This window comes from Halichoeres trimaculatus, unplaced genomic scaffold (genome assembly GCF_033239565.1).
Source record: "Halichoeres trimaculatus isolate MK-OKI-2021-1 unplaced genomic scaffold, fHalTri1.1 fHalTri1_scaffold_8, whole genome shotgun sequence".
Lineage (NCBI taxonomy): Eukaryota > Metazoa > Chordata > Actinopteri > Labriformes > Labridae > Halichoeres > Halichoeres trimaculatus.
Genome location: NW_027437186.1, coordinates 30,532,755 through 30,560,593, shown reverse-complemented (window position 1 = coordinate 30,560,593; position 27,839 = coordinate 30,532,755). Strand labels below are relative to the sequence as shown.

Below are 27,839 nucleotides of genomic sequence, written 5' to 3'. Positions count from 1 at the left end.
AGGTGTCAGAAACAGCCAACTTGTTTCATTCACTGTTTTTACCATAATTCTAAATCAGAATTTTCTTATAAACACTACATTTTCTTCAAAAGTTTTTTTTTCAAGAAGTTTCCAACGAGGATTGTCTCGTATTAGATTAATATATCATTAAGTAGGACTCAATTGAGCTGAAAGAGATAAGAAAGTTAGCTTGCTCTGTGCAACAAATGGATGAAACATAAAACTTAAATTAGATTTAATGTTGCAAATAATCAAAACTTCATGGATATTTGGCGTACCAACAGAATCAGAGAGAAAAATATAGGATTTATTAATATAATTGTTTTTCTTGATTTTTCTTCTTTAATTTCTTTTGGGACAAACAAAACAATAAAATTGCAGCTGGGATTTAATGTTTTGGGTAAATACTGTAAGCTCATGTCCTCTTTAAAACATCTACCTTGAGATGCAAGTAATTAAAATTTGCAGAGTCAGGTTGACCTTCCTGCTTCTGTTCTTTAAAAAATGTAATTAGCTCCTGCCTGTTCTTGTGCTCTCACACACAAGCACGTGTGTTCGTACTGTTGTGCTATTCATAGGTAACAAAATATGAGCAACCATTGGAGACAGATGGTCTGGCATATGTTCTTCTACCCAACTGCCTTTTTGGACTCAGCAAACACTCACACACACACAGAAAAACTCACACACTCAGAAACAAACACAGAACCTAAAGCTTGGACACCCGGCGTTTTCTCAGCATCCCAGTTAGCCCGTTATGAGAATGAGAGTGACATAGTGAGGATTAACACAGTGGCATTGTTGAGATACAGATGGGGCCGCAGCGTGTCTCTAATGACTGTGGTCTGTGCAGCCAGTAGATCCGCCCGCTGTATGTGCAGAGGTTATGCAGAGCTGCAGCTCCACTTATTGTCTTGGCCTCAGTTCAGCTCCCACTAAGATAAGTGCCAGGTGATGACATGAGGGCTCTGCGGGTGTGACACAGTTAGTTCTGAACCCTGTAGCTCCCAGCGAGCATGCTCCCTGTGTGTGTGTCTTCACAGTCCAGAGGGAGCCAGGAGCCAAGAGGTGACACATAGCAGCGATGAGGAGGGGACACAACTGTAAATAAGCGTTGGAAAAAAAGACGGCAGAGGTCCACAGAGAGGAAAAGTTTTCTCCAAGAGTTTCTGTACATCCCCGTGAAGGAGTGAAGGAGAGGAGGGAAGACAGCAGCAGCTACAGGAGTTCAATCTGCAGATGGGTGGAGACGAGGGGCAGCACAGAGACAGAGAGCCACCAGAAGGAGAGGCCAGACCACTTTCGTTCTCCAGAAGACCGCGTGCCCCCAAAGTAAGCTACCTGGGCTGCAGAGAAAGATGAAGGTCAAAGAAAAAGTTAGACAGCCATTAGAAATCATGAGACACAAGCACTGTGTGTGGGTTTGAGGAGTTTAGCTTCATAAAATGTAGATTAAGCTAACACCATATGTGTATGTTTATTTCTGTCACCAACATGTTTCCTCTTTTTACCAATCTAAACCAAGTTTTCCTTTCTTTTTTTATTTTAAAGATATTTTGGGGCTTTTTCATGCCTTCAGTGTGATGATAGAGGACAGTGGATAGAGTAGCAAAGAGGTCGAGATGCGGGAAAGAGGCCTCAGGTTGGAATTAAACCCAGGCCACCGGCACGAGGGTGAACCTCATAGAGCGTGACCCAAACCAAGTTTTAATACCAAGACTAATTGCTTCAAATTTCATTTCAAGGTAATGTGAAAGCAATCCTTTCGTTAAAAGCGTTGAATTCAAAAATTGTGTTCTTGGTCGATGATACAAACATATACATACTGCTAACTTGGGCTAGCCCCACACTACATGACTTTAAGGTCATTATTTAGTATAAAAAAGGGGATCACAGGCAGAGTTCACAAGACCTTGCATCTCTGCATCCATTTCTGCTAATCACTAATCATTTGCCATCTGAAATGATACTGATCTTTTTTAATTACATTTTGATGAATACTTGATGAGACTCTTCTCAAATTGTCTTTTCAGGCCACATTTCCAGAGGCTTTAATGGCTGAAAGAGAGCACATTCACATGAGGAAGGTAGTCATGCAAGACAGCGGGGAGCAGAGCGGGGACATGGCCAGAGGAATGTTAGCACCTCTAAGCCTTCATTCAAAAAGCAGAGTAATTAAGGCAGCTTAAGGCATCTCGTTCTCCAGCAGTGCTTCCTTTGTTCTCCTGATCTCAGTAATCCAGCTAAGTCTACCCTGACTCTGCCAGGACCACTCACCCACACAGGCAGACCCATCGTCGTTGGGCTCAAAGCCCTGGTTGCATCTCCTCTTGGTGCGGCACTTGTAGCTGCCATAGGTGTTGGTGCAGACGGGGCGGTCGGAGGGACAGACGGAGGGGAACTGGGTGCACTCATCTTCATCTGATGGAGGCAGAGATGAAGGGGGAGATACATTTGTTTGTTGACAGACACAGAGTTACAGGGTCAGTGCATAAATATCTCTGGAACTTACCTGTGCAGCGGCCAATCTCGTTCAGAGCAAACCCTTGGCCACACTGTAAGATACAGGAAGTCACTTTATAAACAAGCCTGCTTCAGGATAAAAAATCTTAGATACCCATGAGATGTAGGTGTATCTACATGGTGTATCTACATTGAAGCATTCATGAAGAATTGGATGATAGATTAACTTCAGTTTGCTTTATGACCATTTGAAAACTCATCATGGGAGTTTTTGATGGTGACATACTACCACAACAAGTTTCACATAGGACTTCATGTTTGTTGGGAAATTAATAACCACTGAAAGCAGGATAGTACTGCATGACATCTTTAATTTCATCATACTGTGTAAAATGTCCTGAGATTCTCAGGTTTCTTTGATGGACTGCCGTACCTCTATCTCTGCAGTAGGAGTGACTTCGTCCTCATCTCTTGGATAGGAGATCTCCAGCACTGTGTTGATGTCTGAAGGCTCCAGGGGTCGGGCCAACGATCGACCATCTGGCCAGTACACCTCTACATTTGTGGCCACATCCTTCCCTGGTGAAACACAACACACACAGACGGGACATTAGAGAGTCTCCAAGGTTCACACACTGTTTTAAACACTGTGGTTATCTCAGGTTCTTTAATCAAGCTTTGTCCTTTTTCTCAGTTTTCCGCTGACACAAACACGGTGAGAGACAGAGCGGCACTCTCTTGGTCTCTCTCCATTAACTACTTTAATCAGGCAGAGAGAAAGCCCCTCTCCAGAGGGCCTCTGTAGCCTTAATTAAAGTGGCATTTCTAATGTAAACAGATCTTGAGTTACGTTGCCAGACTGTGCTGAGCAGGTGTGCCGCTGGTAAGCCAAAGAATAATTCACCTGTTCTGCACCCGATTGACACCTTCTCATTTAGTGCTGGGGAGAGTATTTCATGTGTCTATCTCTATAAAGAGCTGAAGAGAGGAGGTCTGTTCAGAAGCAATGATGCCGTGGGAAATTTGCTCTGGGAGTGTGTTGTGAGTAATCAAGCATTAAAATTGAGTCTCCTCAGAATACAGCAGACTCAGTGGGCAGAAGGGTGAGCTACCAGTCCTGGACGACCACCAGCTAACAGTCATTCAGGGGACAGAAGGAGTCAGGGAGCTTGTTCCAGGCACAGAATCCTACCCTTACTTAGTCAGTGAAGTACTATGCTACTGACAGACCCCCAAATGTGTCCTCGGTTTCCACTCCTCACTTGCAGAGTCACTTGGGAATACTTCAAGAGGTCAAAGGTTGAACATCAGCTAAAAGAAAAAAAGATAATTGGTAATAAATGAATGAAGTTTACCAAGGCCAAAGTGTGCAACAGGCTCCATCTCACACAGATATCCAGAGCCTCCATCGATGATGCGTGTGTGTGGCCCGCTCCTTTTGGTATACAACACCACTTTTGCTCCTCTGGCGAAGGCACCAAACTTTGTCCTGGGAATCACCCGCAGCCAGGCGTTAGTGGAGCCCTGAGACACACACACAGGTGGTGAGAAAAAGGTTATGGCTTCTCTACACTGTGATTTAACCAATTAAAGATGTGTCACAAATACTTACAAGATTGACTTTGTAGATAGAAAGTGGTTGTGCTGCACTTTCACCATGAGACACCAGAAGCTCCAGGCGCCCGTCACCATCGAAGTCGGTGGCCACAGCTCCTGCAGATCGGTCACAGTAATGACACATGGAGAAACTGCATGACACATCCTACATAACACCTATTATCCTCATGTAGCCATCATGGACTGACTTATAGCTAATAATGTGGATCATTAGAGCTCAGGAGAGTTTTGGATCACTCGTGGAACTTTGCTGCCACCTGCTGGTGAAAAGCAGGACTAGCAGCTTTTTATTAATGTTCAAACTGAGTTAAAAAGCAGAAACTCACCGGTCCCTCGTCCTTCAGGCTCTGATGCTTCCCCTACGTTCAGCTCCTCTATCTGAGGGTCTCCATGCTCCCTCCTGCTCACTCTGCAAATCAACATCACAGCAGAGCATCAACAATTTACCCTGAACTTCAGAAGTTATAAAGAGTCAAAGTATTATAAAAACACTTGATCTAAAGGAGAGGAAACAGTTTGAATATTAGGTCGCCACATCTGCAGAAAGAGTAACTGTAATGACAAGGTCTTCTCCTTCATATACTTGTTTTCTGAAGTCATAACTGCATTTCACGGTGTATTATTGTGCTGATCTTGCCTGCCGAACCCCCCTGCTCAGCTTAATATTGATTAGCTGTATTGAATTAATTATCTAAGGCACAATAGTTTGAGCTTGTCTCTTCAGTGCCAGAGAGCAGATTTAAATGAGCTGATTCATCTTCATACTAGACAATGGTGGAGCCACGAGCTGTGAGCAGTGACCCCTGTCAGCTCTTCATCATGTGCAGGAAGACTAATTCTCCTCCAGTGACCCGGCGTTCAGAAAGATTCTGATCCGAGGAAATCTCTGGGGCTTACACTGATTATTGATATTCAGGATGAATTGAGCCACCGGCTCATGGCAACATTCATCATGACTTATGCATCCTGTTCAAGAAAACACGCCAGATCAGATCTTTTATTCAGACAGACTACTATTAAGTCTTAACAATTGATATGTATCATGTTTTGCATTTACAGGGCTGAGTTCATTATTATTATCTCAAGACGGAGCCAAACCGTCAGCCAAAAAGAGACCTAAAACTGTCTTAATGAAAGATTCATCCATGTGTGGAGGAGGAGGCGGGATGCCAGACTTGATAAGTATCCTCAGCTGGGAATTTAAAATTCTTCTCAGCTTCAAAGCCAAGTTTTAGAATATTAAATAAAGACGCAGGAGTAGTCTGTGAAGCTCATCAACAAAGTGCTATTTTAATTTAACATACAGTAATACTGCTGTGATTGTGTCTTTGTATGTGTGTCTGTTTCTTTGTGAGTACCTAAAGAGCCTGTTGGCAGAGGCACCCCTGTATGCGATGTTATTGAAGAAGACCTCCAGCTCGTTGTCATTGTCAAAGTCTGCAGCAATAACTGTGCGAACAGGGGATGGCATGGAGAACTTCTGGGAAGCTATGTCCTTTGAGAAAAAAGAAAGCACAAGCTCAGAATTAAACAAGAAAGCCAGATCAACGTAGAACAAAAGGAGTTATCTGAAATAACTGCAGCGTAATCAGAAGCACACTGCTGTCAAAACACAGCATTTCTAGTTCCTTGGAAAAGTTCCTGGGTGTGGGTATTAGGTCAGGCTTTAGGGCACGCAATGCTGCTGTAAATCAACACCAAAAATGCACCTTGAAAGCCAATAGACTACAAGTAAAAGGTGTAAGAACAGTTTTGTGACTGGACTCCAGCATCCTCGACGTGTTGGTCCAACATGTTGACAGGTGCTGTGCACTGAGCCAGTGACTCCTCCATAACCTGAAGGTCACATGTTCAGCTCCCACAACAGGCCGCATCAATAATAAGCATCTAGTCCTTCAGTTTGATGCTGATCTGTCATCACTCACTGTAAGTCACCCTGGATAAGAGTTCCCTCTAAAGCCTACAGATAAGAAGTGAGACCTCTTCACATCCTCTGGCATCAGAAAAGTAGACGGCACATCTCCCCACGGAAAAACTCTTCTCAGCAGAGGAGTTTTTGCACGAGAAAGTAACGGATACCTCCCCGCTTCAGTGACACAGTGATAAGTCGGGAAGAGTTATAGAGCGGCCCTTCACTCCCCCCAGTATTTACTCCCTGTTTTAATTATAAGGCTCATAAAGCTGCGGGGGAGGGGGAGGGGGGCACAGTGACCTTCTGCTTCCCAGGTGAAGGAGAGGGGATGGCCGACTTAGGCCAGTAAGGAAGGAGGGAAGAAGGGAGGGATCTTAATTTACTATATCAGGCGGCAGATGAATAGAAGGACCATAAGGAAAATGAAAGGGACTTCCATCATAGGAATATGAATTTGTGGAGGACAAAGAAATTAGTATCTTAAAAAAGAAAGGTAGTAATAGAAAAGTTTTTGATATCTGTCCAGTTTCCTACTTTGAGTAAAAAGCTGCTAAACTTTTTTTCTACATTTATAATCTTTTATTTTCCATGGCAATGATTTTCAATGAGTCACTCTTTTAACTGTTAAAGTTAAGCAGTGCCACTTAACCCACAGGGGGCGCCAAATTCAACACAAACCAAACATTTTTTTACAGAGTGCTTAAAGCATTTTGAAAAAAAGGGTAACAATTAAAAAATTCTGATTTGAACTCCTGGCAGGAAAATATGATCCACACTCACCAAATGTCTCACCTGAATAAAAAAGTTATGAAAAGTTATCGGTATATATTATGTCAAATTGTCAGTATGAAATTAAAAAGAAAACTTAAAAATTAACATTTAAAACTAATAATTTTGATATTGCATAATGTGTCAAATAACTTGATGACTGTCAGTTTTAATCTCATTTCTGCCTACTCTCCTAACAAGAAGTAACCCCTCCACCCCCCACCCCCGCTGGGCATTGACAGTACTGCAGGTAGCCCAAAAAGATTGTTTATCAGAAATAACTCATTTTAATTTAGGATATGCAGCCTTCAGCTTTTTTTAATGCATATATGGGAGTTTTTTATTTATTTATTTTCTATTGTATTTACTTGCACTTAATTTACTGTTAAAAGGAAAACTCAGCGGGTGACATAGGAACATATCAGAAAGTACCTTTTTTAGTCTGAAGTGATAATCAGAATTTTATTAACACAGGTTTCACCTGATAACATGTTACAACATAAATTCACCTGTAGCAATACGCCTTCAATCTGGAAAAAGCTGATTTTTTACATTACTACTCTATTGTTACATAAATTAGCTCAGTGATAACAGAGGTTTTAATTCATTAAACTCACGATGATGTTGCTCTGTTAAACTTTACCACGCTCATGGTCAGACCTTTTCTATCTTTTTAAATATGTATTAGCTATTTGTGTGTTCCCTGAGTGTGTGTGCTTGTTAAACCTTTTGCAAGGAAAACCTCAGCAATAGATTTTAATTAAAGCTCAAACAGGCCTAATCGGCACTTTCCACCACCCAGGCAAGCTGCTGTTTCAGCCCAATTTAATTAGCGGTTTACTGGAGTGATACAACGGCTTCATTATGCATGCCAAAGGTCAACGTGGCGAGTGGGAGAGTCAGCGTGTGTGGGGGGGGAAAGGGGTCTTAAACGTGTTGTTGTGGGTTTGTGATTTAACAGTCTTGGTTTAAAAAACATTGGCTAGTTAATTCAATTTGTCTTATGTGTGTTTGTGTTCGGGTGCTCCGTGCGTGTGTGTGTGTGTGCGTGTGTGTGTCAGGCTGATGGAACTGTCGCTGGGCTAAGCATCACACATTAACCCTTTATTTGACCCCTATAAAGATGTCTCCAGTGACGTTTATCTCTTTGGTAAAAAATGCAGCCGCAGGTGATAAGAGATAGATCACGGAAACCTCTGCAGATTTACACACAGCACCGCCTGCCTCTGTCTCTTACAGTCCTCACCGTACTACACGAACACACAATCAACTCAAAGGAGTTGTCTCTAGTCGTCGATTCTGTAAATCACTGCCCATCTCCTTCAAAATCCCACTCTATCCTAAAGCTGGCAGGCACCGAGCAGTGCTAACTCACTAGCAAAGCGTTAGCATAGATAAGTGTGTGATTCACAGAGGTAATGAGTGGAATCTGCTGTCTCTGTGCTGCTCGTTCATTAAAAATTGATTCCAAAGAGAGAAAGAGGAACAACTTCTCTCTACAGTTGTCCTCCATCATTCGTTGGGCCTGATCTGATGGGCTAATCAGAGACTGGAGTTAATCAATAAACAGTAATTGCTCTGGAATATCCATGGATTGTCCAGTAATCTATTTTGAATGGAGATACTTTCTATCAATGAAAGAGGCCCAAATAAAGGCTTCGACAATGGTCTGAGGTTCAAGCAAATGACAATGTCTTTGGTTACTTGGGTCAGCTGACCTTCCTTATGATATACTAGAGGCAGTCAACAGCGGGAGCTGTAAATGTTGTGGCTTCATCCCCAGTGGAAACACCTGCTATCTTTTACAATTACCTCCGCCAAGGATGTCATGTTTTTGGGAGATCCTTGATTTTTTGAAAGGATTCCTTATCACTGTGAGATAGGGCCGGTTTTGCCATATGTGTAAATAACTCCACCATGAATGGTTGGATTACTATGCAAAACAATACAAGACAAGGTCATGATAATTTCTGACGGATGTAAAAGTATGATCCAGATCCTGGTAATATTCTGGATACTAAGATCCGGAATATGAAATATGTACTGGGTCATTATAACTTTTAACACTTTCAGGTAACAAATTATCGTACAAACCTGCAACTAACAACAAATTGTAGCAGACAGTCTGCTGAAAGGGAGTATAACAATAAAGTAGGACTAAAGTGTTGCATGACAATTACAATATGCTTGGCGGAGGTCTGCGCTCTCTGAGTGCTTTCCTAGAAAACTGTCAATGTTTTGTACTTTCAGTTGTTGAAAAAAAAAAACCATTTGGACTGACCTTGAACTTCTGTTTGCGGTTATTCAGCTGCATGTACAGGCGATGGGGTCCATTCCAGTTCCCATAGACGATGTCCGTCTTTCCATCACGGTTAAAATCTGCCAAGGCGACCCCTCTGCCATGCTGCATGGGGTCCTCCAAACCTACAGGTATATGGACGTCTCTTTACAAAAAACAAAACTCATCCCTTGTGTGTTTTTGAAAATATTCATACGCAAATGCTTCTTTTACCTGCCTGCTGGGCCACATCAGTAAAAGTTCCATCTCCGTTGTTTTTGAACAGGAAATTGGGCCCATATTCATTGTCACAAAACACATCGGAGAAGGTCTGACTGACGATTGGCCCGACGACAACGCCTCGTCCTCCTGCATATGAGACACATTGCTGAGCGGTAAGAGAGAGTAAAGTAGTTTAATAGAGGGCGAACAGGCAGTTTGAGCAAGAAAAAGCATAACGCAGGAAGAGGGAAAAAACAGAAAGAAGCGAAGAAGAGAGATCAGCCCCATAACTAAAATGAACAGCAAGATATTATTACTGTCTTTCCAGGCCATTTCCTCCACACAGGGCAGGTCTTTCTGCTGACACAGACACTGACTCTGATGGGCTACACACACAATAACACACACGCAAACACACCAAGGAACAAACCCAAACACATGCAGGAAATCTCCAGCATTAAACAAAAACTAACAGCAATTTTCTCCTCATGAAAAGATCTTCCTTCTCTTCAATTTACTCTCAATATCACCCCAGGATTTCTCCGTGACATTCTGTAAAGTGAAGTGTCTCCATGAAGTGTCTCGTCTGAAACCGGCGGAGTCTAATTACAGAGTGTGGAGGGCTCTGATTGCCCTTTGAGTATGCAGAGTCAGTGCAGTGAGTCAGGCCTCACTCCTGATTTACTGGCCCGCTCCATCAGCCCAGACAAATATCACTCGCCCCCTACGGCCATAAACCGCTAATGTCTCCCCAGAGATATGTAACCATTAGATATACAACTTCACCCGCTGTCCCTCTGCTCTGATTAACGGCAGTTTGATGACAAAGCCGTCCACCGTACATCATTCAAAGCATTGTGAAGTGGGCCAGCTCGCTCTGCCCCTCCTCACGGTGACTTAAATGACACCCTGCACGCAAAAAGATCCTCAGATGATGAAGATTGATTCTGCGAAACTCAATTACAAAGTCCTCTCCCATTTCCAAAACTTAGTTGGACACCAGCGTCAAGGACATTTCAGTGGTTAGGATAAAGTATCACAGAGGCAGCTCTTTTTGGGGGCTTATGATCGTCTCTCTTATCAAAGAAACAGATCACAGTGAAATCACTCCTTTGGCATTTATTGTCCTCCTCCAAACCACAGTAGAGATCCATCACAGGGTCAAGTGTAGTGGTGATGCAGGCTTGGGAACTGTTTTGATGGATTGTGGCGCTGTTTTTTAATAGAAAAGGATGATTTCCAGGTAACTCGTTCAGTTTAAAAACATTCAGATGGTAACTTCTGTCTAATCTCCCTTGTCACAGAAAATGACGCTTAAGCTTAAGACATGGAAGATGAAGATGATGTAGACTGTTGACGTGGCTTTCTGGATGATTTGTTGACCTTTTATATCTGACCGCTCAGAAAATGGCTTCTTTTCTTTCGACTTTTAAGGAAAAGTTACTACTACTATTAGATTTGGAGCTGGGGATGCACGGTAGGAAGGTTCCTGGTTTGAATCCCCCACAGGCAGGAACCTTTCTGTGTGGAGTGTGCAAGTTGCATGGTTTTTTAGTCCAAAAAAATGCTCATAAGGCTGATTAGTCCCTCATAGGCACATGAGAGTTTGCATGAATTTTAGCCCTGTGATGGACTGGTGATCTATCCAGGGTGTAACCATAGACTGTATAATGGATGGATGTAGTCTCCGTGATATCACCTGTCATTTTCTGAAAAAGAGTTTTGAAGCAAATCCTTGGAGGGAGCCATATTGGAAATGAGGTCACACTGACAGTTATAGATCTATCTATGAGTGCATTTACATGTAGTCGGTAACCCTTTCATATTCGGAATACAATAACCCGGTTGCGCAAGGGCCATGTAAGCACCAATAACCCTTTTAAAAAAACGGAATATGCTCATGTATACACCTATTGGGCTATCCCCATCCAAAAGGAACATTAATTCTTGTCCGCGCATGTTCTGTCCGCAAGGAATCTTGGTCTTTAGAGAACAGGAAGTCCACCATGCTGTTGCTGTTGTTGTTGTTGCTATAGATACAGGAAGACAAAGCAGAAATGACGCATACTACATCATGACGTTCTCTGTGCATTGAGATGTTGGCCATGTGTCACTGTTTTGATCGGGATACCGTGTACACAGGAATAACCCTGTTGGCTCATGCATGTAGACGGGTTATTCAGAAACCTGAATACTGACCTTAACCTGAATATTAACTACCGTATTTTCCGCACTGTAAGGCGCACCTAAAAGCCTTCAATTTTCTCAAAAGCCAAAAGTCTTATAATCCGATGCACCTTATAGGGATCAATATTGATTAATCATGGCTACCGTAGTCAGGGGGCATCGCCAAAGTAACAGCAGTAAGTGGTAAGAACCAGTAAAGAGGAATTCTGCTAAGTGCTAACATTAGCTCACAGGCTGGCCCGGGCTTCTTCTCTTGTTTATTGTTAGAGAAATACAGTGCCCCCCAAAGGTCTGGCATGTGAACTGATCTCTGGAAACGGCTTTTGTGGACGGCAGAACGGCTTCGTCTTTACAGCACGTTTTTTTTTTTGAAAACGGCACAGAAAATAGTTGGATAGGAAAATTGTGCGGCTCCGTGTGGATGTAGCCTGAGTTTGACTGACTTATCTGACTGTTTTGTTGACATTCCCTTTAGCGCAGCTCTATCTAGTGGATGCATAACGCAACCCCAGCCACTACTGTAGCTTCTATCCTATGCGCCTTATAATGCGGCGCGCCCTATGTATGAAAACAGTTTTCAAATAGGCCATTCATTGAAGGTGCGCCCTATATTCCGAAGCGCCTTAAAGTGCGGAAAATATGGTAAATGTAAGTATAATCACTATCCATCCATCTATCTATCTATCTATCTATCTATCTATCTATCTATCTATCTATCTATCTATCTATCTATCTATCTATCTATCTATCTATCTATCTATCTATCTATCTATCTATCTGTCTATCTATCTATCTATCTATCTGATCCACCAATCAGCTGAGCTGGGCCTCTGAAATGGCCTATTCAGATAGAAGACTACTTTTGTACAAGGCTGTAAAAATGTTTATTTATCCTGTCAAAATGGCATATATCGGCTTGGTGTGTGTGTGTGTGTGGTTTTACGTTTTACTGGAGCTAGCCTCAAGTGGACACTCCATGAACTGCAGATTTTAGCACTTCCGCATTGCCTCATATTTTAGACCAGAAGTTGCCGTTTGCGTGTAACCCACCTTTAGCCAAATGAAAGCTTGAATAGGCTCCAGCGTCCCTTCAACTCTAAATAGGTGAAGCAGGAAATTTGATGGATGGATGCAAGCTTCAGCTACAAACCTTGATTCCTTTGTTTACATCCATAGTTTTTTTCATAGTTTTTATTCACCTCTTTTTGCAAACTGTAGCCCTGTTGCTGCTCCTTTGGATAGCACATTTAACATTAAAAAAAAACCTTTGTCATGCTTCTGTTGATGAGTCAAACCTAACCACACTTTTTCTCCTAACTGAAATAAAGGATCACAAAGTTCTTTCACAAAGAGCAACTGCCTATGAGCTAAGCATACAGGTGCAGCTAATTAGACTGATGTCAGCATGAAACAGCATTACAAAAGCCCACAGAGCTCTGTTTATCTTACAGAGACCCATGGATAAAACTAAATTAAAGAATCCAACAACAGTGCTCACTAAATGAGAGGGATTCCTGATTATTGGTTAGTTTCTCAGAACGAGCTTCAGTGACTCATTATTCAGCAATCAAAGCTAACAGAGCTATGGGGTGTTCTGGTTTGTTCTACTTTTTATTAAAATGTGCTGAACATTTTGTACTTTCACAAATTTGTAACTGTGTTGTCCTTTGGGAAAAAAAAAATTAACAATTTATTTGACAGAATACGCTCTCTGAAGCTGTCTCTTGCCTCAAATTTGAGTCTCAGACTTTACTGGAAAAAAGTGCTGCATTTCATTAAATATAAAATGTTTAAGTCAAAATGATAAATGATTTTCATTTCATCGCTTGACTACTAAATTGATGCACTGGAACTACTTTACGTTGTTCACATAGACTCAAAAACTGTTTTCAAAAGCAGAAAAACATAATTCAGAACACAAGATTAAAAGTGAGTAATCCAGCAAGAAAAACAATGATTTAACAGCCCTCATATTTAAAGTCTGTTAGGATACAAATGCACTCATATAAGCATCTCTTGAGAAATGTCACTTTGATGATGTGGCCTTGCGGCTTCCCAGTCTGAACCCTTATTCATCAATCTAAGGGAGGGCCAGCAGGGCTTTTTTAACCAATAAAACCGGCTGAAAAAGGCCATACACCTCTATATTAAATAAAGACTTCCCTCTGGCTCTGACTGAGGCGACGCTCTGTAAATACACTGCACAGTTTGGTGTCCATGTATTTGTGTTCACACCTCCAGCTGTCTGTGATAGATGCCATCTCTGGGCCGTTGAGCTGCTCTGATGAATGTGTGTGTGTCGTCCTTCCTCTTTGCCTCGCACTGACTTTGACCGGAGTAAACAGCTGACATGGCCAAAAGTCCACATACATTTCTCTCTTTTTTCCCCTTTCGCACCTACACTCATCATGTTCTCCTCTTTTTTTCACCTGGCACGCCACCAACTCTGCTTTACTCACCTCTGTGTGCTGAAGTCCTATATTTCAGAGTCTATGTCTACAACAAGCACATGTTCCCCAGTGGTGTCTGTGTAAATCACACTGAAGGTCCAGTGGTGTTGGATGTTCTCAAAGGTAAAGTCTACGTCACATACACACACACCCACACCAACACCAACACACACACACAGTCATACATTTCTAAACGTCTACCTGTGAACTTGTTGACTCCGGCCTGCTCCGCCACGTTGGAGAGGGCAATGACGCCCTGTGAGAGGTCACTCGCTGACTCATCCATTTCTATGAGAGCATGAGGACCCACGTTTCCACTGGCGTAGTTAGCTATGTAGATGGCATAGCGGCCTGAACCCTGGAAAATAAAAGAAACACAACTGTTATCCAATAAAGAACACGGCAAGAGCCTCCATTTGTCATCAGAGTGATCAATCAATTATCACTTTAGCATCAGATAACTAATAAAAAACTTGATCTTCCAAAAAACACACATAAATCAAAAAGATCAGATGATCTTACTTCTTTGATACAAAATGTGAGATGATGTGATGAGATGTGAAAATGAGAGATAAATCTCTTTAAAGTGCAGGAAACTGGGATAAACAATATTATTATTATTATGAGGTCCAGCAACCTTGGGGGCCTGGGATGCTGAACATACCTGATTGATGAGAGTACCTGCTACATTTTTATTTCACCTGCCTTCCACAGTTACATCACACACAGCTGTGATCCACTTGGTTTGATGAATCATAAAAAACTGTCTTCTATTAAGGCGAATGGTGTGACTGTGTCTCTGTTAGCTTCAGGTGTTACAGTTTGAAGATTGACCCTGTACACTTGTGACTTCTAGTTGAATGTGTCAATGGTTATTTAACAACTTTTAAAACAGGAAAGGAGTAATTGGGATGCATCCTAGTTGAGTTTTTCATTGATACATCAGAAAAAAACATCATGAATTTTTTAAAATGAGCATCCCCCCTTTGTTCGTTTAAAAAAAAAAAACTTTCATCCACACACAGGGGGCAAATCCGCCAATAAGTGCGGCTCAAGGCATGTCAAACCCATATTTGGCAGTTTTCCAGACCTACAACCTGTGCCAGCCAATCAGAATGAGGCCCCGTCATTCAGCTGGGACATTTGAGAACTGAAAACACTGTTTACCCACGTCCACACAAAACCATGAAACTGGAGTTTCCAAAATCTTCACTTTGGCCAGAGTTTTAAGAAAACATCTTTTTTAGTGACGTAGAGCTGCAGCTTTGTGTGGATGACAGGCGTTAACATATAAAAATAAATATGCGGTTTCCCAAATGCCCGGCTACGTGTGGACATGACTTATATTCCACATTTTAGGCGTGTTGAATCTGCTGCATCACCAGGAATTGTCTCCTGAGAAGTGCTGACTAATCTATTTGCAATACAATAAAGTACAATCATAAACAGCTCAAGCTAAATCTTTTCCATGCTAACAGGCTAACTGTTGTGTTACACATGACATTGCAGGCTGTCTGTCGCCTACTCAGGCATCTTCTTTGTTGTACGGCCTTTGTCTTTTTCTTACTGCCCTCTGCTGGTCTTGCAGTGTAGTGCAGTTATTTTATTACTTCTCAATACCTTGCTTGCCTTTAGTTCTGGGAACTAAAAGATCCTGGTACTGATTGAAAAGCACCTTGTATTCATGACTAAAGAAAGTAGTTTAGTGACTGTTCCTGCATTTATTTCACATCCTCATGTTTCACATTCTGAATACACAAACATTGTAGTGTATCTTAGTTTAATAGAATTGTAAAGTTCTTTTTTACACCAGCTCTATCCTATATCCTTATCTTTATTCTTTTGGTATCTTTGGGAACAATTTGCATTTTTACCTTCCTCCAATAAAACCTTTTCTCTTCCCTTCATCTCCGCCTTTTCCCTGTCTCCTACCCTTACTCCCTTTCCCTCAGCCTCTCTCCATACTCCTTCCTCCGCCTCCCTTTGGAGATTAATTTCACACTCCATTATCAGTCAGAGTCCCTGCAGACACAAACTCACAGACGGAACCACACTAATAGACTACACACTCGATTCCAATGAGCTTCCCCACCAGGCCTAACATATTTCAATCAATACACATGAACATACACGGACACACACACGTACACGCCACTCCACCCCTCATGTTAGCCTCACTGTATTTTCACAAGACAAGGAAACTAAATGAGTCTGGTTGATGTAAATGTCATGAAGCGTCACATAATGGCTTACTGGATAGCACACACTCACACACAAACACACACACAGCTTGAAAAAATGAGAATGAACTACAATAAAAGACCTGAAGGCCACTGGCAGTTACTTAACAAACTTAAAAGTCAACGATTTTTCAATAAGTCTTCGCTCAAGGCTAATTTCTGTCACTGGGATTGGGATTGTGAATGATGTGTCATGCATGCCTGCAGAGTGCATGTCTGAGAGTACAGGATAGTACACTGAGAGCCTTTTACACTGCAGTTTACAGCCATCGCAGGGATGCCTGAATGAACCACCACCTTTGAAGCTGCAATTTAATGTTCTTGCCTTAAAAGGAGTTAATATTATGCTAAAATCGAAACACTTTCACCTCCTCCGTCCGGTCTCTCGGTGCGGAAGGAAACGTTCCATCAGTCCAACGTGTGATCCCTCAATATGTCACCTTCATCAGTTTGTAAAAGACTAATGATTGCACGTCATTTTCAAGGAGACTGGGAGGGATGAAGCAGTCAGATGACTAATTATCCTCTTTTCTTCTTGAACGATAACACTTTATTTATGAGTAAAAGATACCAAACACATGAGCTACCTGGCTGACTTTACAGCATGTTCTGAATATAGCTTGTTTAACCTTCTGCTGTGCTTCCAAATTTATTTTAATAAAACTTATTCAGCATTAGGAAAATGTGTTCACTCGTCCTCTCTGTCAGTCTGCTGGAACTTGCATGGAAGAGCTCACTTTGGCTTCCTCTGAAAGCATTATGCCATTAAAAGCAGATATCTTTCCAATCGGTTTGGCTGCTGCACAACCTATCAGTGCTCACTGGGATGGGACTGTGGTTTGTTAGAAAAAAATCTATTGTAATCCCTACTGTCTTCGTCCAACTATTACTTCCTTTATCCCAACCCTTGATTGGAAGTAAGAGCTGTATGCGTGTGAGTGAGATAAGAGACAAAGAAGGAGTGCGAGCATGTCCGTCACAGATTGAAAAAAGGGTGTAAAGGAGGTGGAAAGAGGGGGAAAACAATAGGAGAGTGACTGAGAGAGGGGGAGAAAACGCTACGGGCAGAAAGCAGTAGTGTGCAGTCATCACTCCTCCCCTCGTACGATGTTCTATAAAACAAACGAGCCCTGGCTTCTGTAATTACACTGGTGCGATGGACAGAAGAGAGAAAATGGCACACCATTCCCCCAAATGAACTGTCATAGCACATGCTGAGAAGGGCGGCGTAGGCAGGCCATGAGTTATCACTGGTAAACAAACAGAAGCACCCATGCATGTACACAGAAGACACTCTAGGGAGTTTGTGTGTGTGAGATAGCGTGCAGATCTGCATTCAGCCCATGAGAATAAGTGTGTTTGTGTGTGTTTAGTACCTTTCTGTCCACACAGGCCACCGAGCGCCCAGCCATTCGGTTAGCTACATCTCTGTGTTCGTTAATGTCGTCGTTCAGCAGATCTTCAAAGCGCCCGTTGCGAAACTTAAAGAGCTTGTCGGAGTACGTTGCCCGACCTTGATGAGGAGAGATGAGGGGTTTAAATAGGAAAAGAGAGTCAAGAGTGATAACCCAGACTTACTGCACATTTACATGGCTGCCATTTTTATTTTCCTCCATGGCTTGAAAGAAAGCTTGAATGGTGTTTTAATGTTAAACTGCTGACTTTCATGTTCTTATAACAGAGAAAACCTGACACTTAACAAGGTCTATGTCTCTCTGAATTAGGTTGATTTCAAAATTAAAGGTCACTTAATGTTGACATTTGAAAGGACATGAGGCCACACTTTCATAGACATTTTAAACTAGAAAAACACTCAGAGAGCACAGACCTCCACCAAGCATACTGTGATTTTTACGCAACACTTTAGTCTACTTTAATGTTATACTCCCTTTCAGCAGACTGTCTGCTACAATTTGGCGTTTGTTGCAGGTTTGTACAATAATTTGTTACCTGACAGTGTTGAAAATGATGATGACCCAGTTCATATTTCATATTCCAGATTAGGGATGGTCAAGTACCAACACCAGGTATCAAGCCAATACCAGCCTTTTTTCAAGGTTTCGTTACTCGTGATGGCTGCAGATACCAGCAGCAGATACTCTAGGCAAAAAATTTAATGTCGAGCAAGTCCTCCTCGCCACTAGTTGCTGCTAATTGCTGCAGTTTAACACCATGGCAATTATGCGCCAGGTCCTGTTCGGACAACATGAATGAACCAGGGTGAGTTATCTGTTAAACTGTTTTATTTTGCACTTTAGTTTACTTAAAAAAATACTTAAACGCTAACAGTTGCTAGTTTTATTGTGCACTTTTAATATATATTTTTTAATAATTTTTTTTTTTTTTTAATTCTAAACTCAGAGAGAGTTGTTTGTGTTTTATTTGGACTTAATGGCAGAATGACTGTGCTGTCTTTGATCAAAATGATATGTCACTGTTAATTGAAATGTTATGTATCAAAAGTAGTCGTAGTATCTGTGAGTACTCAAGAGGGAGTACTTGTACTGGTATCGGTCTGCATAAAAAGTAGTATCGAACATCCCTATTCCAGATCTTAGTATCCAGAATATTGCCAGGATCTGGATCGTACTTTTACATCTGTCAGAAATTATGGTGACCTTGTCTCGTATTGTTTTGCAAAGCAATCAGACCATTTATCGAGGAGTTATATACACATAGTGTGAAAACGGCCCTATCTCACAATGATAAAGAATCCTTTAAAAAAATCCTGGATCCAGACGGTACTTCGTATTACCTCCAAAATGTAATCACTTCTTCCTCATCCCATTTTGAACATTTCCTGAAAACTTGATCAAGATCTGTTTGTAACTTTTTGAGTTATGGTGTTCACGGGCAAACTCTCCCAGAAACATAACCTTCTTGGAAGAGGCAACTATTTGTTAGCAATCAAGTTAATGCAATATTTGACCACATCTTTGCTTAAGTCTGAATTAGCTTAGCATTTTGGAAGCTGAAAGAGTCAGTCTAAAACCAACACGGAAATCTGTTTTGGACCTTTGAGGTAATGGAAATTTTAGGCAGGATGTGAGATTGTTGATAATCATGAAAAAACAGATAGTTTCAGAGTTTCTCGTTCAAATGGAGTACAGACCTACAACTTGTAACACAGTTTTACATCACTACAGAGTTTGGGCTCTCTATTCTGAGAGAAATGTCAGAGCAGAATAGCTGCCATGTGACTTTGGTCACTTACGCAATAAAAAAACCCTCAGGTGTTTGTTTACAACAGCAGTCTGAAAGTGACCTTTATCATTTTCATAAAAATGATAGAGGTGAGTTGTTTTGGTTTTGGCAGTGTGTGCTCTGTAGCCTTCATATTGATTAATAGCAGCACAAAGCTTATCTGTTATCTGATGAAGACTCAGATGAGATAAGCTTAATATCTGCATACTGATCCTCCTGCTTTGTCTCTGAGCAAGAAAAGAGGTATTTTAGTGAACAGTGTCTGTGTAAAACTCTGCACTGTACCGGAGAAAGCATTGTTGGTGTTGAGCACATAAATCTCCTCCCGACCATCTCCGTCGATGTCACACGCTGTCACTCCAATGGCGTTGCCTTGACGGTCTCTCAGGGCGTAGAAAGGGGAGCTTCGATTGTCAACGGCAATGTTGACAAGCTTTTTTCTCTGCTTGTCGTATTTTAGCACCAGGTTTGGGCCGTTGTAGCTGTCGAAAGATACCAAAGGCAAGATGTTATACCTTCATTACATCAGGCTGTCAGAGGGAGATTTGAAGCCTAAATAAACACATGCTATCTTTTTACAATAAATGAGTAAATGTTGTAGGGCAGAATTTTGGGAAGTTGGGTTTTATATCACCTGAGATCTTGTGTTTATGTTTTTTTTGTCTTTTTATAATTCTTTTGAAAATGCTACCCCATTAGTGAGGAAAAATGTATGACTGATTTAGTGGAAGTCTGCCATCCCTAACTGACTTGTGATGTTACTTAAAGCAACCAGAACATGAGTCTGGACTACATCAGAGGAAGTTTAAAATGTTCTGTTTTGAACCCATTGGGGTCTTTGCTGTTGCTCTTTCTGACTTGGCTTGTCTTGTTTTTACTTGAGAGACAAAAGAGGTGTGCTGCCCCCAGGCTTTGACATTCCAAATAGGCATGTAGAAGGACAGGGGGCCCTCAGAACAGAGCCTTGCCACCACATTACTGCATTCAATTCATGAAGTCTTTTTTTGATGGTATTGAACCTGGCGTGTGGAATTTGAAAGAAGCAAGCTAACCATCTCCTCATGTCTGGTTGAGGCTAGCAGTTTTAGGCTACATTAGCAACTATCTGCATAATCACATCCTGAATCCCATGCTATCCAACATTTAAGTGATACTTAGGAAATTGCAAATAAATAACTTTCTACTGTATGAACTGCAATGGAACACATCTCTGAGTTTTAGTTTTTCAACGATAACTCAGGACCTATCTATTAACTCTGAGTAGATGAAAAATAAGTAGGGGTGATCACAATGTTCTAACCGATCACCGATCTTTAAAAAGCCTGACATGCCGATACTGATTTTGGCCAATATCGGTTTTCTTTTTTTTTTAACTGACAGCATATAGCTTCAATGTTCCAACCTTACTTTATTGAAAATCATTGAACAGTGCCTTTGAAACAATAAAATCTTTATGTTTTAACATAAACAACCAATAAAGTACTCTGAGTTTTAGGTCTCAGAGCAAAAAGCAACAATGGCTGGCTGTCAGACCCTCCTGGAGGTATATAAGATCAGTTTCATATGTAAGGATGGGCCGATCACCCATGCCCCAAAATGAAGGAAAACCGCACTGATCGATAGGTGCATGTATAAAGATAAGTTAACCAATCTGACACAGTGATGGTGCTACCGACAACATGCTGCTGTAACTTGGACTGTTCTGTATGTAGATGTTGAAACATGCTACTAATACCATAAACACAATGTCTCCTTGCTTTAAGTCCCGCATTTTAAGTGTTTTGAATCTGCTTCATCACTAGAACTTGTCTCCTGTAAAGTGCTGTTTCACCTAATCTATTTGCAGTACTAAAAAGTGGGATCACAAACAGCACAAGCTAAATCTTCTCCATGCTAGCAGGCTAACTGTAGTGTTACACATGACATTGCCCTCTGTCTATCGCCTACTTGGGAATTCTCTTTGTTGTTTGTTGTTGAGCCTTTGTCTTTTTTGTACTGCCCTCTGCTGGTATTGCAGTGTAATGCAGTTATTTCATTGCTTTTCCATACCTGGCTCACCGTATGAGCACAATCATTACTTAACTTTAGGCTGCAGTGGACTACAAAAACATTTAAGTTCCCGAAACTAAAAACTTGTAACTAAAATATTCTGCTTTGAACTGAACCCAGCACAACAACAAGCTGTCAAGTTGTTGAGTTCAAGAGAAGAAACTGTAGGAAAGATATTTTGAGAAGGGCAAATTAAGTGCAGAGTGAAATATACTTCTCTGCTGCAAATCATTGTCTTTTAAAAACTTTTATTGCAGAGCATCAGGCGAGTATTCTCTATAATTAAAGTGATTAATTATTCATCAGTCACAAAGTATAATTTTTTAAGAGATTAACACTTTGATAATCGGCTTTTCAGAGACCAAAATGATGTTGAACCACAACTTGTGCTTTATTTTACCAGAGGGACAAAGACAAAAAGAAAACTGTGATACAAAATAATTCCTTCATTCACAAAATTTAAAGCGAGACAGGGCTACTTTCATTTAACTAATTAATTAATTGTCTTAAAATCCTGACTCTCTGGGTAGAGCAGCAACACACACCTGTGCTGGTGGAGCAGTCAACACAGGTGAAATCAATAACTGCTTGGCAGCTCCCTACAAGAGGAGAACAGAGCTCAGTGCTGTGTTCTCCTGAATCTCCTGTCTATGGACCCTGCTGTCTATTTGCTGTACGGTGCGTCTCATGTAAGTTTAAATTTGAAGATGATAAGTTTCTTTATTTCATTGTCATTAGCTTTAAGTTAAACCAGGTATAACATGTTTAGTTACACAAGTAAGAAAAATTAGGAGAAATTCAAAGATGTATATTTTCGTTATCACATCCTTTGTATATACTCTATGCATGTTGTATTCAGTGAGATAATATGGTGTAATGGTTTTGTTCCAAGAGCTCCCTGTCTTTCCATGTGTCAATGTGAAATGCCAAAGCTGTACACTCAAAAAACGGAAATCTGATCAAGTGTTTTTTGTAGACATGCACCAATCTATTGGCTGGCCTAGTTTTGGGGAATCGGTGATCATTGATCAGGGATTGGTGATCGACCCATCCTTACATATAAAACTGATTTTATATACCTCCGGGAAGGTCTGACAGCCAGCCATTGTTGTTGTTGACACTTTATTGGTTGTTTAAATTAAAACATTTAAAATTTTATTGTTTCTCAGGTATTGTTCATTGATTTTTCAAAAAAATAGGATTGGAACATTGAAGGTATATGTTGTCAGTTATAAATCGGCCCAAATCTGTATTGGCGTCAGATCAGCCAGAAAAATGTGATCAGTGCACTCCCAGTTCTTTGTCTTACTTTAAATAAAAATTGTCTCATTATACTCAATATGAGACGCATTCATCTAGTCCAGAAAAATGTTGTGTATTAAGCGATTTAAGACCAAATGAGGTCTGAATTGCTTGTAACAAGTCAACATAATCTGCCAATGGAACAAGAGAAATTTGCTCAGAAATTTGATTGAAACTAGAATAATTTCTTAATACAAGTAACGCTTCTCTTGTTCAATTGGCAGATTTTTTTTCTAGTTACATACAATTCAGACCTCATTTTTGTCTTCATATAAGTTGAAATAAAACATTTTTCTAAACTAGTCAGGTGAATGTGGCTCATATTGAGTCTAAAAAGACATTTTCTATGGAAAAATAGACAAAAATACTTAATAAGATTTCAGTTTTTCCAGTGCAGGTGGGGAGAGCACACCTCTCCACCCTTTCATGCCAGGGAAAATGTTACAGGCATAAAACATTTGGCCAATTGTCGAAGATGAATTTGATCCATCAACTTGAAAACCCTTAAAACCATTCTCCCCTTCTTGGTCCCACAGCTGATGAGTAAAACAGGGTGAACTTGGTGTAATCTAAAACACTCCATTCAAACATTCTTCCTTTTCCAGATGATTTTTTCGATGCCCTCTTACCCAGGATACTCACACAGGAAGTCTTGGCTAATTGACACATATTAGACAGGGTCATTTGGGTCCATTTATATTCTGTTAAGCATTGAGAAATTTATTACTGCCTCACTGGATGGTGGCAGGCTTGCCAAACTGTTCCTATCGATGCTCTCTGACCAATCACATTCATTCTCATCAACTGAGTGAGCCGCAGGGCATCTTTACCATCTCTCCTCTTTGAGCTTTCTGTCTTTAACCTTTAGCTTAGAAAATGACAGGGGCATTTTATTTCAGCCTCTGATTTACCACTAGATATCACTCAGCAGTGAATGAATTGCTCTAATTGTCCATAATGACAAAAACATTAGAGCCATTGTAGGACTTTGGGAAAGAACAAGAGGACATTAGTGATTTAGGAGTCATTGAGCTCAGGTTACAACACTCTTTTCAAGTGTTTCTCACCCAGCTACAAATATCTCCAGGTCTCCATCCCCGTCCACATCAGTGACAGCCACTCCATAGTTGAGCTGGGTGGGGTTGTTGTCATAGTCTGGAGGCAGGACGGTCTTGGTGACAGCTGAGAACATGGGCTCTGATCGCTGAGCCGTGGAGAGAGCAGGCAGCAGCAGAACCAGCCACAACATCCTCACCTGAGGGGAGAAACAACATTTGCAACATCTAGTTTCAGGGAGCTTTTATCATCATGCTGTTTGTCTTTTTGAAGCCCATAAATAACACTTCTGCTTCACTTCTCACCAGAAAAGTGTGCTGAGCAGATACAGTTTAAGTCCAGGTGAGAAAGTAGAACAATGCAGCTGTCCATCTGTTGTAAAACACACACTAACTCCACACTCTCAGGCTGAAGTACTGGACACTTTCCTCTCGTAAGCCGCCACTGAATGAGAATCAAATAAACTGTAAGTCATAAACCTGCAAAAGTGCAACACATGCCCTTGTTGCAAATTCTCAAAATCCATCGTGGGGCAAACATCGGCGTATCGTTGGCAGAGCTTTCTGCAATCCTCGGACATAAAGATGAAGATCTACCACTGCAATCAGCAGCGTTCTGCAGGGTTAGAGCTGAACAACCCATCACAGGAGGACAGGCCGAGGAAATACAGGACAGAAAATCCATACATGGAGCAAGGCATTAGCTGGAGGCCAGGAGTGAGCACAGAGGAAACCCAATATAACCTGAGCGAGCAGACCTGAGGTACTGTTTCCTCAGGAACTCTAAATCAGGAGGGCTTTTTGGAATGAAAGGGTTGTGAGATGGGTTAGTGTCCTTTTGGTGGTCAGTGGATAAAAGGTGAGCATGGAGGAATTGATCCAGTCGAGCTGTGAAGTGCAGGCAGGTATGGGCGGGGTTCGTGGCACTGAAAAGAGAAACACAACCGAGGAGGAGGAAAGGAAAAGGAAGGTCACCTCCTTAAAGCTAAAATAAAACGCTCATCCTCAACAACGCTGCAAAATTTTACACACCTAACACACACACTCTCACACACTCTCACTAAATGGCAGGACAAGCTGACAGCTTGATTTGCTCTGCTGCAGATTTATGAACACAGCCTTCATCATAGCTCTCGTTCCACCTGTAATGCCACTGAGCCGTTCCCATCTCCTCCTCTTCTGCACTGCTGCAGATTCTCCCTCTCTGCTCCCAGTGTCCAGGTGATGTATGGCTCTTTAACATCTCCCTCAACAATTCAATTTGAGATAAAACCGCATTGCTGTTTGAGTAATACTCTAAAAAGCACAATGGCAAGGAGAGGAAGCACCTCCGCTGACACCTGCAGAATTATGGCCCAGGCTAATGCTAGCTCGCAATGATAACGCTGTTTTTTACTGATGTGGAGCGTGTGAGTTAGCAGGAGGGGTTAATTAACAAGAGGAAGCTGAAGATGAGGCAGTTTCTCCTCATTAGAGAGGATGTAATGACAAATGAGTGGAGTGGTTCCAGACTAAAAAACGACAGCTTTATAGTCCTGCTTGTAGACTCTTTGTCCGATAAGGGGGAATGAGCTATAAATTAAAAAGAAAAGGAAAGGAAACTTTAAAAAGTTAGCTTGCCTAGAATGTGTCATATCTTTATGTATGAAGCTGCACTTCAAAAAGTGTTAAAAATCGGACATGTTGATGATAAAAAAAAAGTGTCTCATATATGACAAAACTATGTTTTTATGACGCTAAAACAGAAAAGGGGATCCATCTTTCCAACACTACAGCCATGCTGGGATGTAGAAAAAGACAAAGTGCTTTAAAACCATTGGGGACCAGTCCAATGAAATAGTGGACCTCTATATTATCTAGTCAAGGACACACGGTCGCTTTACCCCGCTTTAACTGCAGTTAAACCAAGATACTGGAGTTGCCAGGCAAAGTTGCAAAGTGACTTTCCAACATACAAAGATTCACAAAACTACTGACGCACTCATTGTTTGAGGGTGTAACATCTGCAGGGTCAACAGAAAGCCGCCCCACTATCAGAGCAGGACGCATCAAAATGAGGTAATTTGTAGTAAAACAGTCAGACACCATGAAATAACCGTGGAAAAAGAATCTGTTGTTTGAAGCAGAGCAATGTTTTCGATTTGGTTATTTATGTTGGCATTAAGAGGCCATTATCACAGCGTGCAACATCAGCATGCGCCTTCTGGAGCGTTCAAGCCCGGCTCGGATCCTGATAACACTGCGACAAAGAGCCAGCAACATCTTCACATTTACACACACCACACCACACACACACACACAGTTCCAGGAGCTCATCACTGTGAAGGACACACACTGCAGAGCACACTGACAAAACTACTGTACCAGTCTCACTGAATTACACTCACTCAAATAAGACAACAATTTTCAGTCATGTTAAACCATAAATTATCCATCACTTCCCAAATAAATGATAAACACAAGACTACAAAACAACTTATTCTAGAAAAAAAATATACAATGAAAATATTCATGGCAACACCTTAGGTACCTCACAACAAAACACTTATCAGCATCACAGTTCAACTTTAGAAAGCAGCAGTTTTAGCTGTTGTTGCAGGAAGTTAGTTTTGAATTTAACAACCACGTGACTTAAAGTAAAAAACGTTTGAATTCATGGTGGTTATATAAAAAAAAAAATCTCCGTTATTATTTCTTACATTTAAAAATTCAAACAGGCAAAAAAAAAAAAAAAAAAAATCAAAACACAACTTGGCCCTAAAAAAATATAAAACCGGAAATAACTTAACAAATTAAGAATATGACAAAAATCTCGACTTTTTTTCTAAAAATCAGTCAAATTGCGTGATAACTTGATTTTTCAGATTATCTACAACTTTTTTTTTTTTTTTTTTTTTTTAAGAATTAATAATTGTGTAGTAAATGCAACTGCATTTTTTAGCACTAAACCTTATCCCTGCCAGCTAATGGTGATATCATGACAGAGTCGAGCTCTGCGATCACTTAACATGCAGGTATCTTTTTTTTTTCTACGTTAACATTTTTCTCTCAGCAGAGACTTGCGCTAATTTCTGGACCAAAATGAACTTTCTCTCGTCTCTGTGCTCCGCAGATCCCAACGGAGCTCTGCACTCATCCTGACCCGGAGGAACCGACACAGAAGCTTCAGCAGTAAGTAAACTCAGGTACTCACAGATGCGGAGACGCTCTGAAACTCCAACAAATCCCCCAGCGACTCCCAGCAGGAAGAGAGAAGGAGAAAGAGGGAGGGAACAAAAGAGAGGGGGAGATACAGTCAGATAATAGTGTTTTTGATCCCGCAGTTATCTCAAGGGTTTTTCCCACTTATCCCCTTTACACAACTTCCAAAAGATTTGCTTTATGAAATCACTCGTGTGATGTTCGAGCCAATCGCGGTGCAGCGTGTGAGATGTTTAAACAAAGAGCCAATGGCGGAGCTGGGAAGCGGCGGGTGGGCGTGTCCGCAGGTGTTGATTATGGTTTGGCAGCAGGGCGCAGCTGAGAGGATGCTGGGCAGCTTCATCGCTTCACATGGGATGCTCTGCCTCCGGCACACATCCATATACAACCGTACAATCATGTTTATGGTTTCACTCTTTTGTTTTAAAAAAAGAAAATCTCAAAGCAGACTAAAAGAATGCTTATCATATTATGTCTCTCAGGGAAAGATAACTTTTTTTCAGTTTTACTCTGCAAACTCCATCATCACTCAGAGTCTCTGGCATAAATCACTGATGCATGTGCATTTGTGTGCTCTAAACCTGTTTTCAGGGGTCACTGATGTAAGAAAGGTTGACAGCCTCCATTGTTTATTTCATCAATCATAGTTTGGTAGTCACTCATATCTGTCAAACACTGGCCCCACCCTCCGAACACTGCAGCTTGTAAACAAACCATTAAACTGAACAGGATTCTCAATAAAAGTCACTTCATTATCACAAAATCTTTATTTTCTGGCTCAAATAGTCAGTTATATATGTGAATAAACTTCACAATGTTGACAAAAAACTCCTGGCTAAACCTTTAAGCTCGACCTGGCTGAGTTATTAGAGGTGCACATACAAGAGAAAC

At 41.2% G+C, this 27,839-nt stretch overlaps 1 protein-coding gene across 1 annotated transcript; it reads right to left on the bottom strand.

The window, feature by feature from the left end:
• Positions 1 to 218: 218 nt before the first annotated feature.
• LOC141795245 (cartilage acidic protein 1-like) lies at positions 219 to 27,051 on the bottom strand. The gene is made up of 15 exons (XM_074676060.1): positions 26,941 to 27,051; positions 23,760 to 23,947; positions 19,627 to 19,823; positions 17,514 to 17,650; positions 14,099 to 14,255; positions 9,273 to 9,407; positions 9,042 to 9,184; positions 5,439 to 5,575; positions 4,407 to 4,489; positions 4,076 to 4,176; positions 3,819 to 3,987; positions 2,897 to 3,042; positions 2,513 to 2,555; positions 2,278 to 2,421; positions 219 to 1,346 (listed from the first exon to the last, which is right to left on the bottom strand). Exons 2-15 carry the CDS (start codon positions 23,939 to 23,941, stop codon positions 1,219 to 1,221), a joined length of 1,902 nt encoding a protein of 633 aa, XP_074532161.1. The 5' UTR covers positions 23,942 to 23,947; positions 26,941 to 27,051; the 3' UTR covers positions 219 to 1,218.
• Between the last annotated feature and the right edge of the window lie 788 nt (positions 27,052 to 27,839).

Coding starts and splice junctions, on each gene's coding strand:
- LOC141795245 (XM_074676060.1), bottom strand. CDS start 23,941: ATGTTGTGGCTGGTTCTGCTGCTGCCTGCTCTCTCCACGGCTCAGCGA. Junction 3,043..3,818: donor TGTTGCACACTTTGGCCTTG/GTAAACTTCATT, acceptor GTGTTTCACCAG/GGAAGGATGTGGCCACAAAT. Junction 1,347..2,277: donor CGATGGGTCTGCCTGTGTGG/GTGAGTGGTCCT, acceptor CTTTCTCTGCAG/CCCAGGTAGCTTACTTTGGG.